At 39.4% G+C, this 22,237-nt stretch overlaps 1 protein-coding gene across 8 annotated transcripts in view; it reads right to left on the reverse strand.

Moving 5' to 3' along the window:
• The window catches only part of csnk1g2b (casein kinase 1, gamma 2b), a 41,626-nt gene extending 21,185 nt beyond the window's left edge, over positions 1–20,441 (reverse strand). For 3 of the 8 annotated variants that reach the window (XM_074634816.1, XM_074634813.1, XM_074634821.1), the window contains exons 1-2: positions 20,228–20,441; positions 15,703–16,503 (exon numbers count right to left, since the gene is read on the reverse strand). In XM_074634816.1, coding sequence (XP_074490917.1) covers positions 15,703–15,930 — 228 coding nt within the window. In that variant the 5' untranslated portion in view covers positions 15,931–16,503; positions 20,228–20,441. Of the gene's footprint in view, positions 1–15,702; positions 16,504–19,823; positions 19,960–20,025; positions 20,169–20,227 lie in introns of those variants that run through there. The other 5 variants (XM_074634819.1, XM_074634817.1, XM_074634820.1 and 2 more) reach the window with 3 other exon arrangements.
• Between the last annotated feature and the right edge of the window lie 1,796 nt (positions 20,442–22,237).

Raw genomic sequence — 22,237 nt, forward strand, 5'->3', positions numbered from 1 at the left:
GAATGCAGCAGGGTTCTCACTTGTTTCTAGAGATCATTTTCCAGGACTTTTTCAGTGAGGATCTAGCTGGTATGACAGACAGCTATCGCACAATACGCTCTCTGTGGAAGTCTGATTTAAAAGACGTGCAGTCTGTGGCTATAACTTCTCCATGAAATTGTCTCTTACATGCTTAGAAATTATGTCAAATTGATTCAAAGTTAGAGTCAAGTTTGCTAGGATAATTAACCGCCACTGACTCTTATCAGTTCATCACACCACAAACCATAGCCCTTTTACTAGTAATATTAAATGGACGTTACAAACAGTACCTTTAAAACAAGTTGGGAAGAAAGCAGCGTTAAGTAATGTTATCCAACCTGCATGTGCTCCCAATCCCATGTGACGTGACTGGGGAGTGAGTTCACAGCATTTCCATAACATAACCGAGAGCAGCCCATTCAAAATACTCTAGTCCATAAACTGCCATTTGAGAACTAATATGATCCTGAACATAACTTAGCTCTTTCAGATGGCAATGTTATTCGTTTTGGACTCTAGTAACGTAGCTAATGCCAGGTACACACTACACAAGAATCAAGCCGATTTTGGGCCCGATATCCCCTTCCCGACAATCGTCAGCAAAGCACCGATTTTTGAATGGTTCTAAAGATTATCTTTCCAGATATTACTGTGGTGTGAGGTATGTTAAGCTTGTTTTTTACATCTCACGATCGGCTCTGAAGTCCATCCTGGCCGCTCTGATTTCAAATCATAAATATTAAACATGTTCAATATTTATGATTGGATATCCTGTTGTGTGTGGGGAACCCCGAGGACAGCCGATGACGCAGTCATGAGGGAAAAAATGATAGCCAATTGTGAACCAAGCTGACTGAAGCGGAAGGACAACAACCGCCGTCATAGCGGCCACGGCTAATGCATGAGCTAATGCAAAACACGAGGCCTAAAGTAGTATTAAGATGGACCTCAGAAATGGAGGACCAACATGTTGATTTGTGGCAACAACGAGAGTGTTTAACGTGTCTCCATGACTTCATCCATCCATCCTTTGTGAACACAGTACACAGTAATGCAAAAACCAACATCACCGATTCTTCCTACACGTCGTCTGTCATGATTGTTTATACTCAAGTCACGTTTGATCTCGAGAGATTTCGTTTTTTTTAGTCAGGACTCTTGTTGTTCATGAAATGATTCTGTCAGTGTGTGGAGTGCTGTTTTGGCCAAATCGTTGCTCTCCACACACTATAGGAACGAAGCTGTTAAATTTAACATCACATTTTCAACATCTTTTAAGATTTGAAAAATCTTTTAGTGAGGGCCAGCCTTAAAGGAAAATAGGAGAATGTTGAAATAATTTTCCAGGACATTTTACTTTTTCTCTCATTTTCCATGTGTTTTTAATGACTGGAAAATTGGTCAACTGTTTTCCAGGTTATTTAGGTGTTTCAGGACGCGTGGGAACCCTGATTTACTGAGAAGCGACATTTGGAGAAGCGTTAACAGCGAGGTTTAGATACATTACCAAAGGTTGATTTTATCACGTTGATCTAAAAAAAGCTTTCAGTACTTTTTGTCAAGCACTCACTTCGAAACACTTTGATGAAAGTGAAACAATGAATGATAAAAGAAAGAAGATCATAAAAAAATGGGGTATAAAGTAAGATCTTATGAACGACAATAAACAACTGGCAAACACTGAAGGAACTATGTAGTTTGGTAAAAAGAAGAAGAGACAGCCATACACAGGTGACAACGTTAGATAAGGAGGTGCATACGCTTATAATAATTTGACCAAAAACCCCAAGCATGTAATAGAGATGATTGATATGACTTCATACAATCGATAAGAGAACAGAGGCATTCTCCTGCTCCCATATGATGCCAACATGCGCCAACTAACAGAGACTATAACAAACATAATTTTCTATTATCAATTGGAAACACAAAGATTTCAGCATCCTGCTCCAAGATGATGCCAACAACGAAAAGTGCCAGAGAAGTAAGCAGTCACTGTGCATGCCGAGGGCTAGAAATTGAGAGTGGAAGACAGGAGGCAATACAGAGGAGTGGAGGCCTGTGGGAGGAAGACACGTGACTAGTCTGGGAGGCGGAGCGGCGAACTGCTGTAGCGTTGTCATCCACCTCCCACATGTATACGGACAACGAGCACGTCTCGCACAAGTCAGGCCATGCCAGCGAGGAGAGGGAAAGAAAATATAAAATATATAAATAATGAGTCAAAACAGATGGCACAAAACCACAGGAACCTTTAAAACAGCTTACAATAGGAAACAGAGGCTTATGGCAGCTTTACGTACTTAAGTCATCTCTATTCCTAGCAGATGGGCTAAGCTATGGCTGTGTAAATGACCAGGGCCAAGCTGAAAATGTCTGATGTAACATCTTTGCATATATGACAAGGATTTTTCACAGCTCAAATGATCTTTGATCTGCTCCCTGTGCCGACATGCTCCCCGGACATGGCAGGGCTGCACCCGCAGAAACAATTTTGTAAAGGGGAATGTATTTGGGGTTTATTTCTCCCCCGCATGTATCTACAAATTAAAGTCAGCTACACCCTTCACCTTACCTCGTGTAGGTATTTGTATCATAAAAACCTCTGAAGCCTTCTACATAAATTTAGTGACGCAACATTCGCAGGGCAAAATAAAAGCAAAAACTGTTTTTCGGATGACTTAACAATTCACCATAAACTTCATCTTGTTTGTAATACTTAACTGGAGTGTAAGTTTTGGTTACCCGTGTGGTGTCATGCAGAGAGCAGCTTTTGCCAAGTGTGTTGGCCTGTGTCCAGGGCAGCTGACCCGCAGGCTAGAAGGGCCCTTCCCTGTCTAACCTGCTGCTACAGCAACCTCTCCACCTCAGCTGTTCCACACTGAAGCCCTGTGTGCATTTCTGTGTATCTGGGTTCGATATATCTGAAACCAAATTGTCTCTGCATGAGACCAGCAACCAGACATGTAGGGGTAGGAAAAAACACGATTCACATATGTATCGCAATTATAATTTTTTTTTTTTACAATTTTGAAATCAATTTTTTAATGCCAGAATCGATATATTTGCTTAATTTGAGTCTATGCAGAGGAAGAAGGAAGTTACTGATTTTATTGTTGTTTGTGTGTATTTCAGAATAAAAGCCCCATGTTAACAAATGAAGGAATTCTGTCCACAGAAAAAAAGGCTTCAGGGCTTTTATTTTGAAATGAAAGAAGGAAGTGTTGATTTAAAAATAAATCTTTACTTTTTTTCCATGTCTGTGACATATTACAGATACAGGCATTGAAAGTGTAGTAATGTTGCTGGTATGATGTCAATATACAGTCAAAAGATCACTTTCACTGTCAGTGACATATTCTACAGATGTCTCGACATTGAAACTGTAGTAATGTTGCTAGTATGATGTCAATATACTGACAGAAGATCACTGACTGTTGCTGCTGTGAACTGCACGCGGCTTGTGGTAAAAAATAGGCGTGAGCCGCGCGTGAGCCAAGATCCACACTCTGCTCTGCCGATTGCAAAATGTGGATAAATATTTTATACAGTTCTTTTTTATTGGGCATCAACCTCGCATTTACGCACGAATTCTTGAAAAAAAACAAAAAAAAACAAAATAGAAGAGAAGCGTAAATAAACGCTTCAGTTCAGGTCGCGGTCACGTGAGACTCAGCTGAGACGGAGCTGTGCAGACAGCTGCTGCACGGATTAAAATGAGAGCACATCTGTAGAGTAAAACACTTTTGACAGCCTCCAGTCTGGACAAGCACGGGGCAGACGGGAATGATTGTCTTTTTTACCGTGTTTCAATATCATTGCGGGGCTACAGTGATTCACGACTTTAAAAAGAAAGTGAGACAGGGCCGTAAAGTGGGGGTGGGGGGCCAATGGCCCCTTGACCCCTCTACTTCCGGCGCCCATGATCAGATACCATTTCTTCAGCCAACCTCATTGGCTGGCTTATCAGTCAAATTACGATGATTGAAGGGACGATGGACATGAGGATATAAATAGTGGTAACTGACTTATACTAGATGCTGCTCCCAGCTAAAAAGCTTACAGATTTGTCGATATCAGCGCTACCAGCAAATACTGCCCTGGTAGGATCAAATCCTGTAATTACAACATCCTGGGGATGGGTGTGAGATGAAATGTTACATGCCATTTCAAAGATCCCTCTTAGAGTAAAACACTTGAAGCTTGTACAAATTTATGATTATGTAATGACGGATTAGGTGGTGGTTTGTGTATTTTAACGTGTGGTAGCCTCCGTAGACTTGTGTGGCTGGTACAAGCCATCAGCGCCACACAAAGTCCTCTTCCTGGGATTAACCAACTCTGCATATGATGTCATCTGGGCTAAATCTGATCTCTGCTCCAACACAGCTGAGAAAGATCAGAATTGACCTCAGTGACTGGATGGAGTAATCACCAGCAATTGAAGAGGACGAAAAAGAAAACTATCAATGATAGGTGCAATCAGAATAACATCATTAGAGGGCAGCAAATAACAGATACGTGACAACGGTAAACCACAGACTAATTACTTTGTGCTGCATACCTAGTATCTGGTCAAAACTTAAAATGTGCGTTCAAAATGAAAAACAAAACATTCAACAAATCATGTGATATTGCTGACCAATGAGAACAAAGCTGTGGAAAAAAAGATTCCCAGCATTTGTGCCTGTGCAAACACAACTTCATTTCTATATTCTCACATAAATAATTACACTAATTCTGTTTTGATCACAGTGATCAAGACAGAAATGAATTTTGCTGCAGTTTTCACTCTTTTCTTGGGATGTTGAACATTTTCAACTACAGTCAAAAGGAGATAAAACAATTAGTTGATCACCAGAAAATAAATCATATATCGTTTTGATAATAGATACATAATTTAATAGTGGTAAAAAAATTAAAAATACACTGGTTCCAGCTTCACAAATTAATGAATTGCAAATGTGTTTGCTGGTTTTCCCTCATCCTCTATAGTTAACTGAATACTTTGGATTTTGGGACTGTTGGTTGGATAAAACAAGCTATTTAAAACTCAACTTAGACATTTCCCCTATGTTCTGACATTTTATAGACCAAACGATTAGTCAACTGATCAAGAAAAAATTCATCCATAACACAAATAATGGTTAGTTGCAGCCCTACAGTCAAAAGTCTAATACATTGTTCATTTTTAATGATACTATGGGTGATTTACAAATATGCCAATATTCTAAAATGATTGATTTCACACATTCAGTTTGTGAGGTCTTACTACACACGTGTTGTGGTGAAATAGAAAAAGAGACCCCCTTTTGACCCCACAAACAATATTTTCCATTTTAAAACGGTATCATTCAGTAAAACAGACAGCTGCCATGATGTAATGTAACACATAAATAAACATCTGTGCTGTTTATCATTTGTAAAGCCAGTGTGACATTCAGCGTGTGCATATGTATGCCTATGTGGGTGCCATGTTCAGGGGAACAGACCCAGCATTATGCATAAGGCCCAGAATAGACCCTGACCTTTGCCTGACACCCAGTAAACCATTTCACAATATGCAACTGGCAATATGACTCCCCTCATCTGAGACAGAGCAACTCAAATGCCAACATCTCTACTCAGCAGCCTTCATTGGGGTATTAATGATGCTAAGTGCTAACTGTAAGGCTAAAATAAATGGAGACGATTGTAGTGTGTGTGGTGTGTGTGTTTCTCTATTCATGCAGTCTTTATGATCAGAGGTGTCTATGGTGGGGAGGTGGTGTTAAGGAGCGAGTGGTGTCAGAGAGCAACAGCTGGCCGGAGTCCAGCACTTCTCCTGTTTCAGCTCAGATTTAACACACCCAGATGGAGCCATCAGCTGCTTCCCAAAAAACCACAGGGATACTCATACTACACTGCTTGAAATCAGACCGAATTAGACATCAATTGTATGTTCTGGAGAATTTGACCGGAGTGGGGTAACTGTGCCCTTTGACCTAGGGTCACTCCATGTGCCAATTGAGAATTATTATCATGATTTAGACAATATGATTAACATTAATTGTGTTGAAATGTTTCTACTTAGAAGGGGCTGTAGGAGAGGTGTGGTACAGCTAAATTAATGGAGAGATAGCAACACTAAAGATGGCTTCCACAGCAGTTCAAATACAATGTCTGGTATCATTAACAGGCTTTCGGTGGATCTAAAGCTGGGGACACACCAAGGGGACATCAAAGAACTAGAGGTGACAAATGCCACCAGTTGCTTCGCCTTTGTCTTGGCCAAAAAGTTGCACTCGAACACACCGCAAAGACTACAGCTGACGGCCAACTACCACGTACGTCCTGCGCCTATGTGAGACAAGCTTCATTCCAGACGTTCACGTTGTTGTGAAAAAATCTGTGTATTGGAATGATCAGATGAGATGACGATGAAAATGAGGAGAGCCTTCTGTGTTTTTCCTCATGACTTTACTCGTTGGCTTGTTTTCCTCACTTCCGTTTCTCTTCCCGTGCACGGATTCGTTTGCGCTGAACAGCCAATCGGAGTGATTTCTCTCACCAACGGGCACCGCTGCCGATTCAACATGCTGAATCGGCAGAAGAAACTCAAGACACATGCAGAATAGAGCCAACAGTGCGGGACACCAAAAAAACTAGGCCAACGGACGTCAGGGCCTTAAGGGCGCTTTCACAAGCCATAGTTCGTTTGGCTACTCTGAATCAGAGTGAAATTGATACTTTTGGTTTGTTTTCTATTTAGTCTGGTTGTGTTTCACAGCAAAAATTAAAGTAGACCAAATACAAAAATTCATTTGCTAAAGGGCGTTTACGAAGGAGCGAATTTATCTTTTTCGTCTCGAGAGCTGCCACTTCTACGCAGGGAATCGCAGATTAAAATATTGCTGTCAAATTTTTTTCACTTTGAGTTGGCACTGAACTACTGTGAGCATGAATCCTTTCTCCAGTTTATCTTAAATTACTTTATAAACCTCACTATTTGTGTGGACTTTAGCGTATTCTGTATGTTCACTTCCGCCCAGATGTTAAGCAAACATCGGACTTCTGCAGTAGTCCAGGTCAGTCCTCTCCCACTCAACCTGTCGTTTACCTGTGTCCATCTCAACAAATGCCCGAACAGACCACCCGAAATCCCCCTTTTTGTCTCTCGCAAACAGTCTCGTACCAGTTGTTTTGGACCGTGCACCAGCGTATGGTTACTGCGTTCACAACTGTCCAAATGAACCGCACCAGTTTGATTAAAATGGACTAAATGTTGGCTTGTGAAAGCGTCTTAAGAGAGCTGCCGTGTACTTCTCAAAATTTTGAATTAAAAAAAATAAAAATCTTCAGATTGTACTTTGATATTAACTGACTTTTATAATGGAAATAGATATTGACTAAGGAAGTGGGAAAAGCCTCTATCAACTGAACATATCAGCTTTCAATGTCATATGTGGCTCTTTAGCAGCATGTTTTATGGTCAGTGGAAAGCAAACACAGAACACAATGTTACCAGTGATCTACGCAGTCAGGGGAAGTTCCACTCACGTGAACCCAAGAGGCAAGTCTCCTTTGTCATTTAATGGAGGAGCGAGGCGTGGCGTAAATACAATGTACTGTATTGTGTACTTCCTCATGTGTTTAACTTTGAGCTTGTATCCAATATAAATGTTTTCTACTGGTTCCTGACATAGCTAGGGAGTAATGAGACAGTACACTCACTAAATAGCAGGACAGAGAGTTATTTTTGTTGTTTGGGAACTCCAATGTACAGTCTGTACAGTTAACATTGTTTATTGGGTTTGAAATTAAACAATGACTGAGTTGAAAGTGCTCATTTTCAGCATTATGGTGTTCACATTAAAGTTTTAAGAGCAATGGATGACTTGTGGCCCTTTCTAATAAACACTGTCACTTAAGTTTCAGCTTACTTTTTTATGACCAAAAAGTGGAATGATCCCGACTCGTTACCAGACCAATTAAGATCAGTTTCACTTGAAGACCAGACTGAAGGCAAAAAGTCCATGAAATAAGCAATAATTAAAGATGTCTTGAGTCCCTGAGAGATCATCATCAGAGAGGATACCTGCTGATATCTCCTGATCACTGACTTAATACGAGTCATTAACTGTATTTTCAACCAAAATTTAATTAGTCCAAAGCATGTTGCTGCCCTAAAATCAGGGTACTATGAGTAATAAGTTCCTACTGTTCATCTGATGTGGATGTAACACCCTCCAATGAAAGCTGAATTTCACTATAACAACGGGGCTTTTTCACAGCAGAAATTTTGACATGTCGTAGCAGGAGAAGAAAAGGTGTAATTACCACCATTAATGCTGGCTTTGTTCCTTTTATGTGTGTCAGTGAGCCATGTCAGGAACCCAATGCTAAATGCAAAACAGTAGTGCCCTGGAACAGGTGAATGGGTAGCAACCCTTATTAATTACACCTATGGTTTTCCTCAAATGACATGTCAAAATGTCTGCTGTGAATAGGGCCTGTTTGATATCAAATCCAATATGCTAAACTACAGACTCAACATAACAAAAGAAAGCATCCTTGCCCTATTCCTTATGGTCTGCACTACATATCCTGTCAAACCCAGGCCATGCAGCAACATGTTTTAATTTCTTCTTCTGTGGTATGAAGCAGCTTTAATTCAAACCTCAAACCTTGCCTTTTTGTCTAGCAAAGCAAACTCTCAAAAATAGAACCTGCGGTCAATTTGGCTCAGCACTTTTCAAATTACCATCATCTGATTCTGGTTTGGTTATTTTGGCTCTAGTTTACCACTTCAATTATGATGCTTTAAAGAAAGTTAAGACAGGACAGTGCAGTGTAAATTCATGGCAGTCACCATAATCACAACAGAGAAAGTGTGAGAAGGTGGTTAACTATTGCTATAGCCTTGAACATTACATACAATTTAGAAAACAAGAACACAGCGTCAGTGTAGCGCCTTAAAAAAACTTTTAAATGGAAAATGTGATGTGCTTCAAACCAGGATGTACACTTACACGGTACAATTACACAGCACTCACTGCTCTACAGGCACACACCCTACACCGTATTCAAACATATTTTTTGTGCAGTCACAGTTTGCACTTGTGTATTTCTACATAAAATTCTGTTCTTGTTGCTACTCAGAAGTCGGCAACGTTTAGACTCTCCTGTGCCGGTTTTATGACTGATACTAAATCATCCTTAAAGCAACAATGTGCCTGTGTGAGTGTACTGTATTGCTACTGATTCATTAGAGGATTAGCTAGTTGACTGAAGGTAGGCTTTTACATGCTGTTGACATCCAAGGATTTATTCATTTAGTCTGCCCGGCATGTTCTCTGGAGAGCCCGAGCAGGGTAGGGAAGAACTTAAATCGTCAAAATGTCACTTTAATTCCAGCCAAACATGCTGATAGAGCTTTTGTGCCTTCACAGTTCTTTGACAACTGCCTCATGGCGCGCTGGTGTAAGCTGCTGAGCTAGACTGCAACAAGAGTTGCTTATCATGCTTCAGTGGGAGGCAGACAGGAGAGTTCAGTACAACACCTCAGATTTCCTTCAGAGTATCACGACTGACCAGCGCCGTGAGTGGCTTCACTCACATAAACCACCTTATTCTTATGCCTCTGCATCAGTGACTCAGCCAGAGAAAACAAAACGTCTGCCAGAGACTTTCCACCCTTCCCCATACATACAGTACAACCACATACCATACAGTATATACATGCTCTTAGATACATGCTCTTACATACAACATTTTATGAAATACTTAAGGCATTCTTAATCTTTTAAAATTTTTTCATAAGCTGAAAATTGCAAACATTTATGACATCATTGCTTCAAAATATTGTTATGGCCAACATGTTGGCAAACATCTGATTTGCTAATCTACACATACAGCAGTGATATCAGCATTCATTTGGCGTCAGATGGTTACCAGATATCTGTAAGCCCAATATTCACAGTCCTTATAGCTCTGTTTTGGTCTTCACCAAGTCAGTGCGTTTCTCATGGCTTTTACTTTGAAAACAGCTGCCTGCTGCAGCTGGGCACGGCACTGATGAGAGCAGTGAGACTGAATCAAATGGTAAAATTGTAGTCTGGAAAACCAATACAATGAGCTGAAAGATGCTAAAGCGAACCATCGAGCTGAGGGGAACTACAGAGTCGAGTAACACATTGTCATTTGACCGGATGCTCGTATAAAAATTAGGGCTGTCAATCGATTCAAATATTTTATCGCGATTAAACATGATTAAACACAAATTGTACATTTATCTGTTCAAAATGTACCTTAAAGGGAGATTTGTCAAGTATTGACTACTCTTATCAACATGGGAGTGGGTAAATATGCTTGCTTTATGCAAATGTATAAATATATTTATTATTGGAAATCAATTAACACAAAACAATGACACATATTGTCCAGAAACCCTCACAGGTACTGCATTTAGCATAACAAATATGCTCAAATCATAACATGGCAAACTCAAGCCCAACAGGCAAAAACAGCTGCCAGTGTGCTGACTTGACTACAACTTGCCAAAAACTGCATGTGATTATCATAAAGTGGGCATGTCTGTAAAGGGGAGACTCGTGGGTACCCATAGAACCCATTTTCATTCACATATCTTGAGGTCAGAGGTCAAGGGACCCCTTTGAAAATCTCCATGGCAGTTTTTCGGAGTTGAGAGCGTTTTTTATCCTCCTTCCTTCTTTCATATGATACCCATATCTTCATTCTAGCTTTGAAACTGAGCCCACTACAACCTCAGAAAGATCAATTGCGTTAATGCGTTACAGAAATTAGTGGCGTTAAAACGAATTTGAGTTTTGCGTTAACTTTGACAGCCCTAATAAAAATATTAATTTGTGCATTTGTAAAGATTTAACAGAGATTCCAGTATTTTTTTTTATCATCCACCAGTTAGTTGTCATTCACACTTGACTAAAAACCGAGCTAGCTAATTAAGTCGTCCGCAACTTACATGCTGCACTCCGCTAGATTCTTTCCCTAGAAAACAACACCACTCTATCTTTTTTTGAACAGCAAAAAGACAGACATTCTTGTGTCCTTGTGAATACCAAAATGACAAAGTGCTGTTTCTTTATCTGGGCAAACATCTTTGCTCAAGTGTGAAGTGCACAGACTCTAACAGAGCACATTTACCAGTCGGTTAACAGCCAAGTGTTTCATTTTGTGATTTGGCCAACTTGTGGAATTAATCTTAATTAGCTTCAGCTGATAAAGTCCACAGGCGACACTTGTCATTTCAGCCGGAGTTCCCTAAAAATAGGCTAAAATAAGAAGCCTGGACTACCATTGTATTCTTTGGTGGCAAAGGGCAATTTCATTGTCCAGTCTGAAATCCATCTGTGCGTTGAACAAGCACTGCCAACATACTTAGGGTAAAACACTGCTCTGTATGTACATGGCCGGTACACAATGCACAGTAGATCTCTGTGTTTATTGTGTTTGTCTCCCTATATGGTCACTCCAATATCAGCCCCTTGTCCCTGAGCTATGGGAGGCGCACTGTGCTGTACAATACGTCCCAACACCATAACAATCACTTATTACACTGCTCCCATATTGGGCAGATATTACAGCCACTTGTCATTGTCAAAGGTCTATGTCTCTACAAAGAGGCCTCCAATTGGTTTATTACTTGTTCCTGATAATACCAGCTTTGCAAACGCCATGTCTCACAAGTACCTCCCATCTGTCATAGATGAAAATAAAACATGAAAAGAAGCTATAATGAAATACAAGCTGTAAAGTTTGAAACTCCAACTGTTTGCAGGGTGGGCTGGTGGATACGTCACTGAAAACCGATTCAATTGGATTTCTGAGCCCAAAGAATGGATTAGATGGGTGTGTGCATGTGTCCTGCACCCAAGGCTAACACAATGATGGGGTTAAGAGAGGGCTGATGACCTTGATAAAAACGTACCCTGAAGATAATGGCAGAGAGAGACAGAAAGCACTACACCAAGATAGCATTCAAATAAAAATAGTATAATAGAGTGATGTGAAAAAACATTTCAGGGAAAAAGAGGATTAGATGGTCATTTTCCTCAGTGGACAGTTATGTCACCATGCCAGTTGAGTATTGATGGTGATGGTGGTGTCCCTTTACCCTTTAAACATGCCAGATGGGTGCTAGGTGCTACAATAAGCCTCGACAGAAAGCAGACATTAAATGCTGCTGTTTCTTTAAGACACTGGGATCTCCCCTTGGGAGTAAAGCCTGCAGTGTGCTTACAGCAGTGGCTATATGGTCCTGCCTCCATCACACAGGCGTTTGTCAGTGTGAGAAAGCATCCAGCTGAACCAAAGACTGAACCACTGTGTGTCGACAAGGCCCGCTAACAAAGACGACCTTTCAGCACTCAGCAGTTTCCCCCTTCTCTCTTGCTTTTTGCAGCAGCATTCACAGCAGTTCCAGATCCACTGGCCTGCCATACATCTCTATCTCTGCTATCACGTGGTGGAGCAGGGTGACACTGGCATTCACCTTTGTCCCAGGTGCAGGCAGGCACCACCCACACGCCCGACTCTGCAAGTTGGTACACAGGATACTCAGCACATAAAAGGCACCAGCTCAACACTGAGTAATCACTATGTGCTGTCCTGCAGAGGCTGGCATCTACAATTCATTACGTTGCAACAAAGGAGAGGGATTAAACTAGTTTTAACCAGCCAGATAACAAAACACAGTTTGCTATCTAAACAAAGTTTCCTTATTGGTTTAATGGTAGATAAACAAGAGGTCTCAGAGTAATAACCGACATACTTCCTTTTCACTGAGACTTTAATGACAAGTGGAATATAGGAAGGAGTGAAGTCTATATCAAAGTCTGTATTAGAGCTGAAATTATATAGTTGTTCAATCAATTACTCAGTCACCAGAAAATGAATCGTCAACTATTATGATAATCTATCAACCTTTTAAGTCATGTATCAAGCAAAAAGGCCAAACACTCTTTGGTTCCAGCTTCTCAAATATAAACATTTGCTGCTTTTCTCTTTTTTATACAACTATAAATCACATATCTTTGGGTTTTGGATGGATCGGTCAGGCAAAACAAGCGATATGAAAACATTGTTCGTTCAGGGAAACTGTGACGGGCATTTTTCACTATTTTTTGACATTTATAGACTAAACAATTAATTGAAAAAGTAATCAACAGATTAAAGCTTCAGATAGCCTGTGATGGCAGACTTTGACCAATCACAGGTCATTTCAGAGAGCGTTCCTATTGGCTGTGCTCTGGCTGGTGGGCGGTGCTTGGTATTTCTTCCACTGATCTCAACATGGCTGCCGGGTAAACAGTACACTACAAGATGTTTCTGAAAACATTTGAGGCGAGAAATAGGCATTACAGTAACAGAATATTGATTCATATTTGATGGATTTGATTTGAAGTTCGTGAGTGATTGACAGCTGCTCAGAGACGGCAGCTGGACGGCAGACTGCATATCAGCTCTGACTGTTTGTTTTCCTCCGGTCTGTGAAATCTTGCAGATGCCAATGGGAGCACCGGAGGATGTACATGATTTTTTATCAGATTACCTCTCTCATGCACTACTGTCAGGATGACCGTTGAGCGTTTTATAAAAACAACCTTCTTTTTTTTTATATTTGCTCCATTTCTACCTATTGCAGCTTTAATAGATGATCAAAATAATGATTAGACGCAGGCCTAATATACTAGTTCCTTTGAAAGAAAAGATTTGTACAGTTTAATAGTTACTTAATTCTTATCCAATTAAAATGATTCTATCAAACTGTACAATATACTTTATTAATAAATATCATCAGCTAATAGCATTTTTCTAGTCCTATACTTCGCCAACAGTTATTTTAGATTCTATCTATAAGTGAGCAGTTACCACTGAAGTGACTGACAGGCAATGGAGGAGAAACTACTCATGTCAAGCATGTGTTAGCAGGGACTCATAGATAACAGGGCTGTTAGTCCATAAGGAGTAACAGTAACAGCCTCTGACAAAACACAAGCCCAGATGGACAGGCAGTGAAATTCACTGGGTTACCCCAGGGGGCTGTGAGATCAGGGACAGACAACTGTATGAAGAATCGACAAGAGAGAAGCCCTCTCCTTGTCAGGCGTAACAACACCAGCGCACAGGCCAAAAAGTACTTCAACAATAAGCCCAATTTATCTAGTTTATGTTGTAAATATAAGCCTAAAAGAGATGGCTATTGTAAACATCAAAGGAAGCAATCAGAGTCATCATTGTAGCTCCGAAAATACAACAAGAAACATGAACCACCATCTGAAATTAGTCCTCAAAATGAAATCCTAAATAAGTCCTCACAATCAGGCCCTACTATTAACCGGGCTTTGTCGAGCGTGTTGACACCATTAGCACACTTCCTCCTCTCACTATTATACATTCAGATAAACGCTGGGTCCAGTGGGCCACAAGATCCATGGAGCAGTGTTACGGCCCTAATGCCACATCCAGATATAGCTGGACACCATGGGGATAAAAATACCCAAACAGATGGGAGGGTTCACAGGCAAGGGGGGAGAGGCAGCCAGCACAACTAGAGATTTCAGAGGAGAGGAGAACTGCAATTACAGCTGTTTGCTAACCTCTGCCTTCTATGTGGTTAGCAAAGCCTTCAGTGGATGCCCGTTCAGAGATAATGACCTCGCTGGGAGATATGATGTGGTGGAGATGACGCCGAGCCCACCCATCAGCTCCAGTATGCCTACTTAACTGGAGTTTGAGTTAGGCCTTGCTTATATTAAGGCACTGTCTGAGAGAGAGAAAAATATCTGCCAGTGATCAAAGCGCTACAAGTGGCAACACATTTAGAGCAAAAAAAAGATGTGAAGAGGAAAGTTGGTGTGCAGAGGAAATGGTTGAGCAGTCACTGGCTGGCCTAGAATCTAACAATCAGAAAACAAACAGGCCTTGACATCTCATGTGGTTTCTCACAGCCTGTCTTCATGCTACTAAACCAACGGCTCTGAAAAAAAAGCCTCATACTGACACAAAACAAAAAGAAAGTAAATTATTGATTGCTCATAGGGCCTGGTGCGAGCTTATTAGAGGGAGAGCTTCCACAATAATTGACATTAACTCCACCGACTGAGGTAAATGTTGGATGGGTAGATGGGAAGTTTTCAATTTTGGCTTTTACAAAGAATATTGGTTTGCAAACCTTCAAGACATGAATTTCAGTCCAGAGGACAGCAAGTAAACACTTGTTTAGAACCACCTTGAGAAACTAAAAAATGTTACAGCTGAAAAATACAAACTTTATTTCAGTTTGCCCTCTTTTTGAAATGCTGTAAAAGGAAAAGAGACACCTGTGCTTTGAAAAAAACACCAGTCGAGATATGGTTTGAGATATTATCCAGTCTAGTCTTCTTCACCTCTTTGATAAACACAAAGCAGAGAATGGTTGACTCATTAACAGCACATAGGGCCAACCTGTGGGAGGATGGGGGTGGGGGACAGAGCCTATTTACTTCCTGTATCGGACTCTCTTAGGTCAAAGAGTCAACTGCACATAAATAAACTTTGAACATAATGTGAATTGTAAAAAAAAAAAAGCACATTAAACATCAGGTAAGCAGGATTTGTCATATATGATGTGGACTGATATTGCAGAAGTTACTTCACCAACCCTGAGGATGCACTTACCAATTTGATGGCCACATATTCGTTAGTATAGAGATTTTTCCCCAACCGCAGCTCTCCAAAGTTCCCGCAGCCGATTTTTTTACCCACACGGAAGTTTGGGCCAACCATAAGAACTCCAGAATTGGTCCCTGAACTCCGGCCCCCATGTCCAGTCCTGCTGCCTGCTGTCTTAGACATCTTTTTCCCTTCCTCTGTCTCTCCCTTGCCCCCTCTCTTATCAAAATCCATAAGCTTGTGATACCCTGGCCTCTCCACGGTTATTCTCCAGCCATGCAGACCATAGAAACTCCAATAACAACGACAGAGGACGCTTTAGGGAGGGGGAGGGAGACAAAATCTCACAGGACAGAGGAAAGGTGTTGCTGTTAAAATGTGCAAGGGTTCAGAGAACACTTAAATGAGCTCAAGTGCCCTGTGTGCCTATCAGACAGCTCTTCTGGTGAGTGCTTTCCTTTTTCTTCGTGCTCCTCGTTTACCAGAGAGGCTCCTTTCTTGTATGTTTCACCAGCTCCAGTCTCAGAGTAGCATGTTCCTGCCTGAAGAATAGGCAGGTTGTGCAAGGATGTGCCCACAGACGCACATACAATACTAGTCATAAAAAAGCACTCCGAAACCCAGCTACTGCATCCACAAGGCCACTTGGGAACATCTCCTGGAGTGCCTCATTCCTTCTGGTCAGCCTTCAGTGACACCATGGGCACTCTCCATGTTGCAGGGCCACAGCAGACGTGGCAACGCAGAGTCAAAGAAACCAGTGATATGAAAGACAGGTAACCGATGGGTTTGATGTCAGCTGGATATCTGAAAAAGAAAAAAGAAAAACAAAATCAGTCCATTTTCTATATGTAAAACAACACAAATCATCTGTCACAAATGAACTCAGTCATTAATTATTCTTACAATATATTTTTTACTGTTTAAAACATGAAGAAAACAGATGTTCACTATGTTTACTAACTGCAGGTGAGTTTCCAGTGGCAATCCTATTCTATACTTACAATGAAATGTGCTGTCAAACACTTTATAAGCATAATCTGTGAAGCAATCAATATAAACCAAAATATTAGAAAACTGAATCAGTTATCATCTGCTCTCATAACACTTAGTGGTCCTGATTCGTTAAGAGATTAACATTTTCAGAATAAAACTTTAACCTTTTACTTAAAGATCAAATTATGTCTACTGTGGCTGTTCCTTACTACAGCTGAAATGAGATCTTGCTCCAGACCGGCGCAAGGCAAATCCAATAAAGCAATCGATATGAGCGGAAATATTCCACAGTGGACCTCAGGCATGAGAAAAAAGATCTCTTTTACAATTCATCCTATTTTTGAAGGCCCATAACACAGTGCCTTACAGGGATTTTGCAGATCACAAAGTTGTTTTTTTATAAACAAGACTAATGTATCTCATGTTATTGAAACACTGTTGAGTTTTAGGCTTAATCTTCAACAACTTTTGCAGATGTGTAAATCGTCAGATACATAAAAAATAAGAGCAGTGAAAAAATATCTGCACACTTCTAGTAATGTGTATAATTACACATTCAAGAGGTAAGGATAAAAAATAAAAGTAAGAAAGTGACAAGATGGGAGACTAAGCCATACTCTATGATAAAAGCAATGCCAGGCACAAACGACGTCAATCACAACCATAATTTCAGTTTTCATTGGCAGTGTAACTTGACCATCTGTGTGCCGCTTTTCACTAACAATCACATGCAGACGTCTCTGTCCAGAGAGCAGGTAATGCAGGCACTAGCAATTGGCAGCTACTCTTTCCTATGGAAAGGCACTTACACGGATCAATGACTGCTTTAATGCCTCGTCTCTTCATAACATTTGCATCATTGGGAAGCATATTATTGGAAGGATTTGGATATGGTCTAGTATACAGCCACAGTAGCCTAGCTGTATCTGACAGTCTAGGAATAATGATATAGCATCACAGGACTAAAATACTGTATTATAAGACATAAGTATGCTAATGATGAGTGAGCATTGTTTTATGAAATATATCTATTAAAATCATTCACACACGATACCTTTGTGATTTTAGGCTATATTAAAATTTAGGGCTGGGACGATACAAATACCTCCCAATTCGATCAAAGATTTGGTTCAATCACGATACTTGGGCGCTGATTCGATATGTAATGTGATTTTTAAGTATTGCGATTCGATATTAAAATGTATTGGAATTTTGGTTAACTTTTTTAACACCAGACCATGGGAAAAAGTTGAATCATACACTTCTAGGGACAGCCGGCTTGACCGCAATACGATAACGTTTCCTGTCCATGACAGAGTTAGCATGCAGCTTTAGCCATTGTGTCTAGCTCTGCTTTTCCTGTCAATGTGTGAAACCCATAGTTTTTCCATACTTTACTGTATGTGTAGCATTTGCAACTGTGGATTTAACATGTGGGGGTGCAGGTCGCATCCTCGTGGACCCTCCGTCGTTTTCTGCTTTGTCGTTTCGGCTAGCTGCTGCCGGATGCGTTTTGTTTTGGTGACGGATACGTAATGGATATGACGTCACGTTACTCAGACTACAACAATAACAGTGTCAACTTCCTTCTACCTCCTTATAGACTCGAATGAAGCATTCTGGCATTAAAAAAATCGATTGAAAAAAAAATTGTGAATCAATTTTTGTCCCCACCCCTATTAAAATTACACACTTCTGTCTGAAATGTTTACAGTGCAAGTTAATAAACAATGACACAACCCATTAAAATCCACTGAAAATCTTGTCTGTACTCTTTCAGTACTGCAGTCAGCACGCCTGAGAAGAAGAACACATTTATAAGCCAGATATGCAGTCAATCATTACACTGTCACGTCTTCCTTGTAGCATGCTGCATGACAATACTTACTGTAGGAAATGAGGAGACTAGTCTACCTGGTCATAAGGTTGACAAGTACAATAAACGAAGTGGGTAAAAGCAAAGCCAAATGGTCACAACAACTTACAGAAATGGCAAAGTGACCCAAAAACTACACTAGTACATAAAACATAAGTATGATCATGTTTGAATATGAGAAAGGATTTAGATGTCCCTGGAAAACATTAAAGATCTAAATAACTTACGATAACTTTTTGGCCATCATGGCCCCCATGTCTAGACTGTCTCATTTCAGGAAGTTGCGTATTGTTTTTCATGTCAGCTGTTTGACATAACTATCGAGTTGTTTTAAAACATACTGACTGATTGGTCACATATGCCAAGTTTTAAAGGTGGCACATAACACAAGAGACCAAAAAAGGTGAATGATACCTCGCCATAAAACGAAACCTAAACGTCAGCTGTGCTACAATCAAGTTAGCAAGTAATAACACGACACAAGACGATTTAAAAACGTTATAAATAGAAATACAAAACACAGAGAGCCTCAAATTGTACAATAAACAGTAATACCCAGACCAGATTAACATTATTTTCCTGTGGCACATTAATATCTGCCTCCTTTTCGAGCTTGTATTAATGCTAGCTTATACTTATACTTTTATATTCTTTTATTAATTTTTATCTTATGCACTTTGTGCTCTTTAATCTTGCTTTTATATATGTAAAGCACTTTGCCTTTGTGTATGAAATGTGCTATATAAATAAACTTGCCAAGCCTAGCTTCCAGCTTCCAGCTAACTGGCTACCTAACAGTGGTTGTCAGCTGTCATTTCAAAGGTTAGTTCTGGGTGTTTTTAAAGTATCCTCTCTTTGATTGCACTAATGTTGTTTTACAATATGAGAAAGAAGAAATCTAACAAGCAAAAACCCTCGTCGACAAGTGTCTCCAGAGGGTTAACATTACACTAGCTGGTTCTGGTCTGACAAGGCCAGATACTCTCTAGGCTATCTTAGCAAGCTCAAGTTAGCTTGATATCCTTCAATCTTGGCCAGTTTGTTCCTATTGAACCGTATATAAAACAGCACATGTATCTGTAGTAATTTAGACTAAGTTGCAGCTGCATTATAAATGTCACATAACCAGTTAAAGCTGGCTAACACCTACCACCAAAAACACGGTTCCTCTTGGCTCAACGCCTGATAATAAAACACATAACATCGACTAATCTGTTAACAACACTGTACCATAAGCTGACTAACACTAACTCACCTTTATATGTAAATAACACAGTCGATGCTGGACTTAAAGGGCATATCAAATATTCATTGATTGTCCTCCTGTGCTACATTAACCTGGCTGCTTAGTAAAGGCTTAATAACTGAGACATAACTACTTAATGTTATGATATAAAACAGGGTGTTAACTGAAAGTGTAGTTCATATTAAAGCTGTAGAGATATTAAACCACTGACCACTGCCGGGCAACTCCTTAATCCTGAACAACCCGCCTGCACAGCGACGACAGACAGACAGCCTGGATCTCTCACTAGCTCCACTAGCTACAGTTAGCATGCTAGTTAGCTACAGTTAGCATCAACGTTAACGGCGGGATGTTGCCTTGGAAACAACAGTTATATATATACATGTATGTCGTTAAAAGGGAGAGTGTGTTACCTTTAAATGTCAGCAGTCGAAGTCATGTTTCTTCTGTTGTGTGTATCCTTCTCATCTCGTTTCTCTTCGCCTCCTCTAGTTGCTATGATTTCGCTGTTTGTCTCTTTAAGCCTCCTCTCAGCTGAACGATACCCAGAACCCGCGTCACAGCGTCACAGCCGGCTCACAGCACAGAGGTACGCTGGGAAAGTGACGTAACTGCGTTTGGAGAATACAGCGAAACATCAGGCGAGCGTTACGTTACTAACGTTACTGACGTTACTAGGCTCCAAGCTTCAAACTGCTCCATTTAGTGGACACAATTAAACACACACATTCTGGTAAACATGTGTAGCATCATTATATTGTTTATTATTGTTTATATTATTATATATTTATTTATAATTCAACACAAATTATTGTCTCTAATTATTAAAAATGACTAAAAATGATTGCCACAGGTGTATCCAAAGTGTTTTGTGTGGTTTGAAGTTAAAAATTGTTTTTAAAAAAATAGACTGCTGTACTTATTGATGGTTTTCATTAAGAATGTCATAACAACAAAGACTCCATTTATTTTTTTACAAAAAAACTATCCTTTAGTAAAGATAGACACAATTATTCCACAAGGCTCCATTTAGTTGGCAAAATTAAACACACACACATTCTGGTAAACATGTGTACATCATTATATTGTTTATTATTGTTTATATTATTATTATGTATTTATTTATAATTCAACACAAATTATTGTCTCTAATTATTAAAAAATACTAAAAATGATTGCTCTCAAACATGTTGTTTTTTTGCCACAGGTGTATCCAAAGTGTTTTGTGTGGTTTGAAGTTAAAAATTGTTTTTAAAAAAATAGACTGTACTTATTGATGGTTTTCATTAAGAATGTCATAACAACAAAAACTCCATTTATTTTTTTACAAAAAAAACTATCCTTTAGTAAAGATAGACACAATTATTCCACAAGGCTCCATTTAGTGGACACAATTAAACACACACATTCTGGTAAACATGTGTAACATCATTATATTGTTTATTATTGTTTATATTATTAATATATATTTATTTATATTCAACACAAATTATTGTCTCTAATTATTAAAAATTACTAAAAATGATTGCTCTCAAACATGTTTGTTTTTTGCCACAGGTGTATCCAAAGTGTTTTGTGTGGTTTGAAGTTAAAAATTGTTTTTAAAAAAATAGACTGCTGTACTTATTGATGGTTTTCATTAAGAATGTCATAACAACAAAGACTCCATTTATTTTTTTACAAAAAAACAGATACACAATTATTCCACAAGGCTCCATTTAGTTGGCAAAATTAAACAAACGCATTCTGGTAAACATGTGTAACATAATTATATCGTTTAGTTAGTTAATTCAACACAAATTATTGTCCTAAATTAGATGCTCTCAAACATGTTTGTTTTTTTGCCACAGGTGTATCCAAAGTGTAACCTCAATATATAGTCAATATTTTGAATCAACAGAGGTGAAAGAAGTAGGTCTACTCAGATCTTGTACTTAAAGGTCCCATATCATGCTAATTTTTAGGGTTCATATCTGTATTTAGTGTTTCTACTTGAACAGGGGTCAGCAACCTGCGGCTCTGGAGCCACATGCGGCTCTTTAGCCCCTCTCCAGTGGCTCCCTGTGGATTTTTAAAGTGGAATTGAATAACTGTTTTTTGTTTACATTTTCACTTTTATGTATCATTGTTGTAGGTCTATGATTCGTCGGTACGACAGAGTATTAGGGCCACATTGAGGAAAAAAAAAAAAATCTGAAATTTCGAGAATAAAGTCATAATATTATGAGAATAAAGTCAAAGGTTTACGAGAAAAAAAAGTCGTAATATTATGAAAATAAAGTCAGAAGTTTAAGAGAAAAAAAGTCGTGGTATTATGAGAATAAAGTCATAATATTATAAAGTAGTAATTTTACGTATTATTTTCTTTTTTCCTCGTAATATTATGACTTTATTCTGGAAATCTCCGATTTTTTTCCCTCAAT

The sequence above is a fragment of the Sebastes fasciatus genome, chromosome 5, assembly GCF_043250625.1.
Source record: "Sebastes fasciatus isolate fSebFas1 chromosome 5, fSebFas1.pri, whole genome shotgun sequence".
NCBI classification, from domain to species: domain Eukaryota; kingdom Metazoa; phylum Chordata; class Actinopteri; order Perciformes; family Sebastidae; genus Sebastes; species Sebastes fasciatus.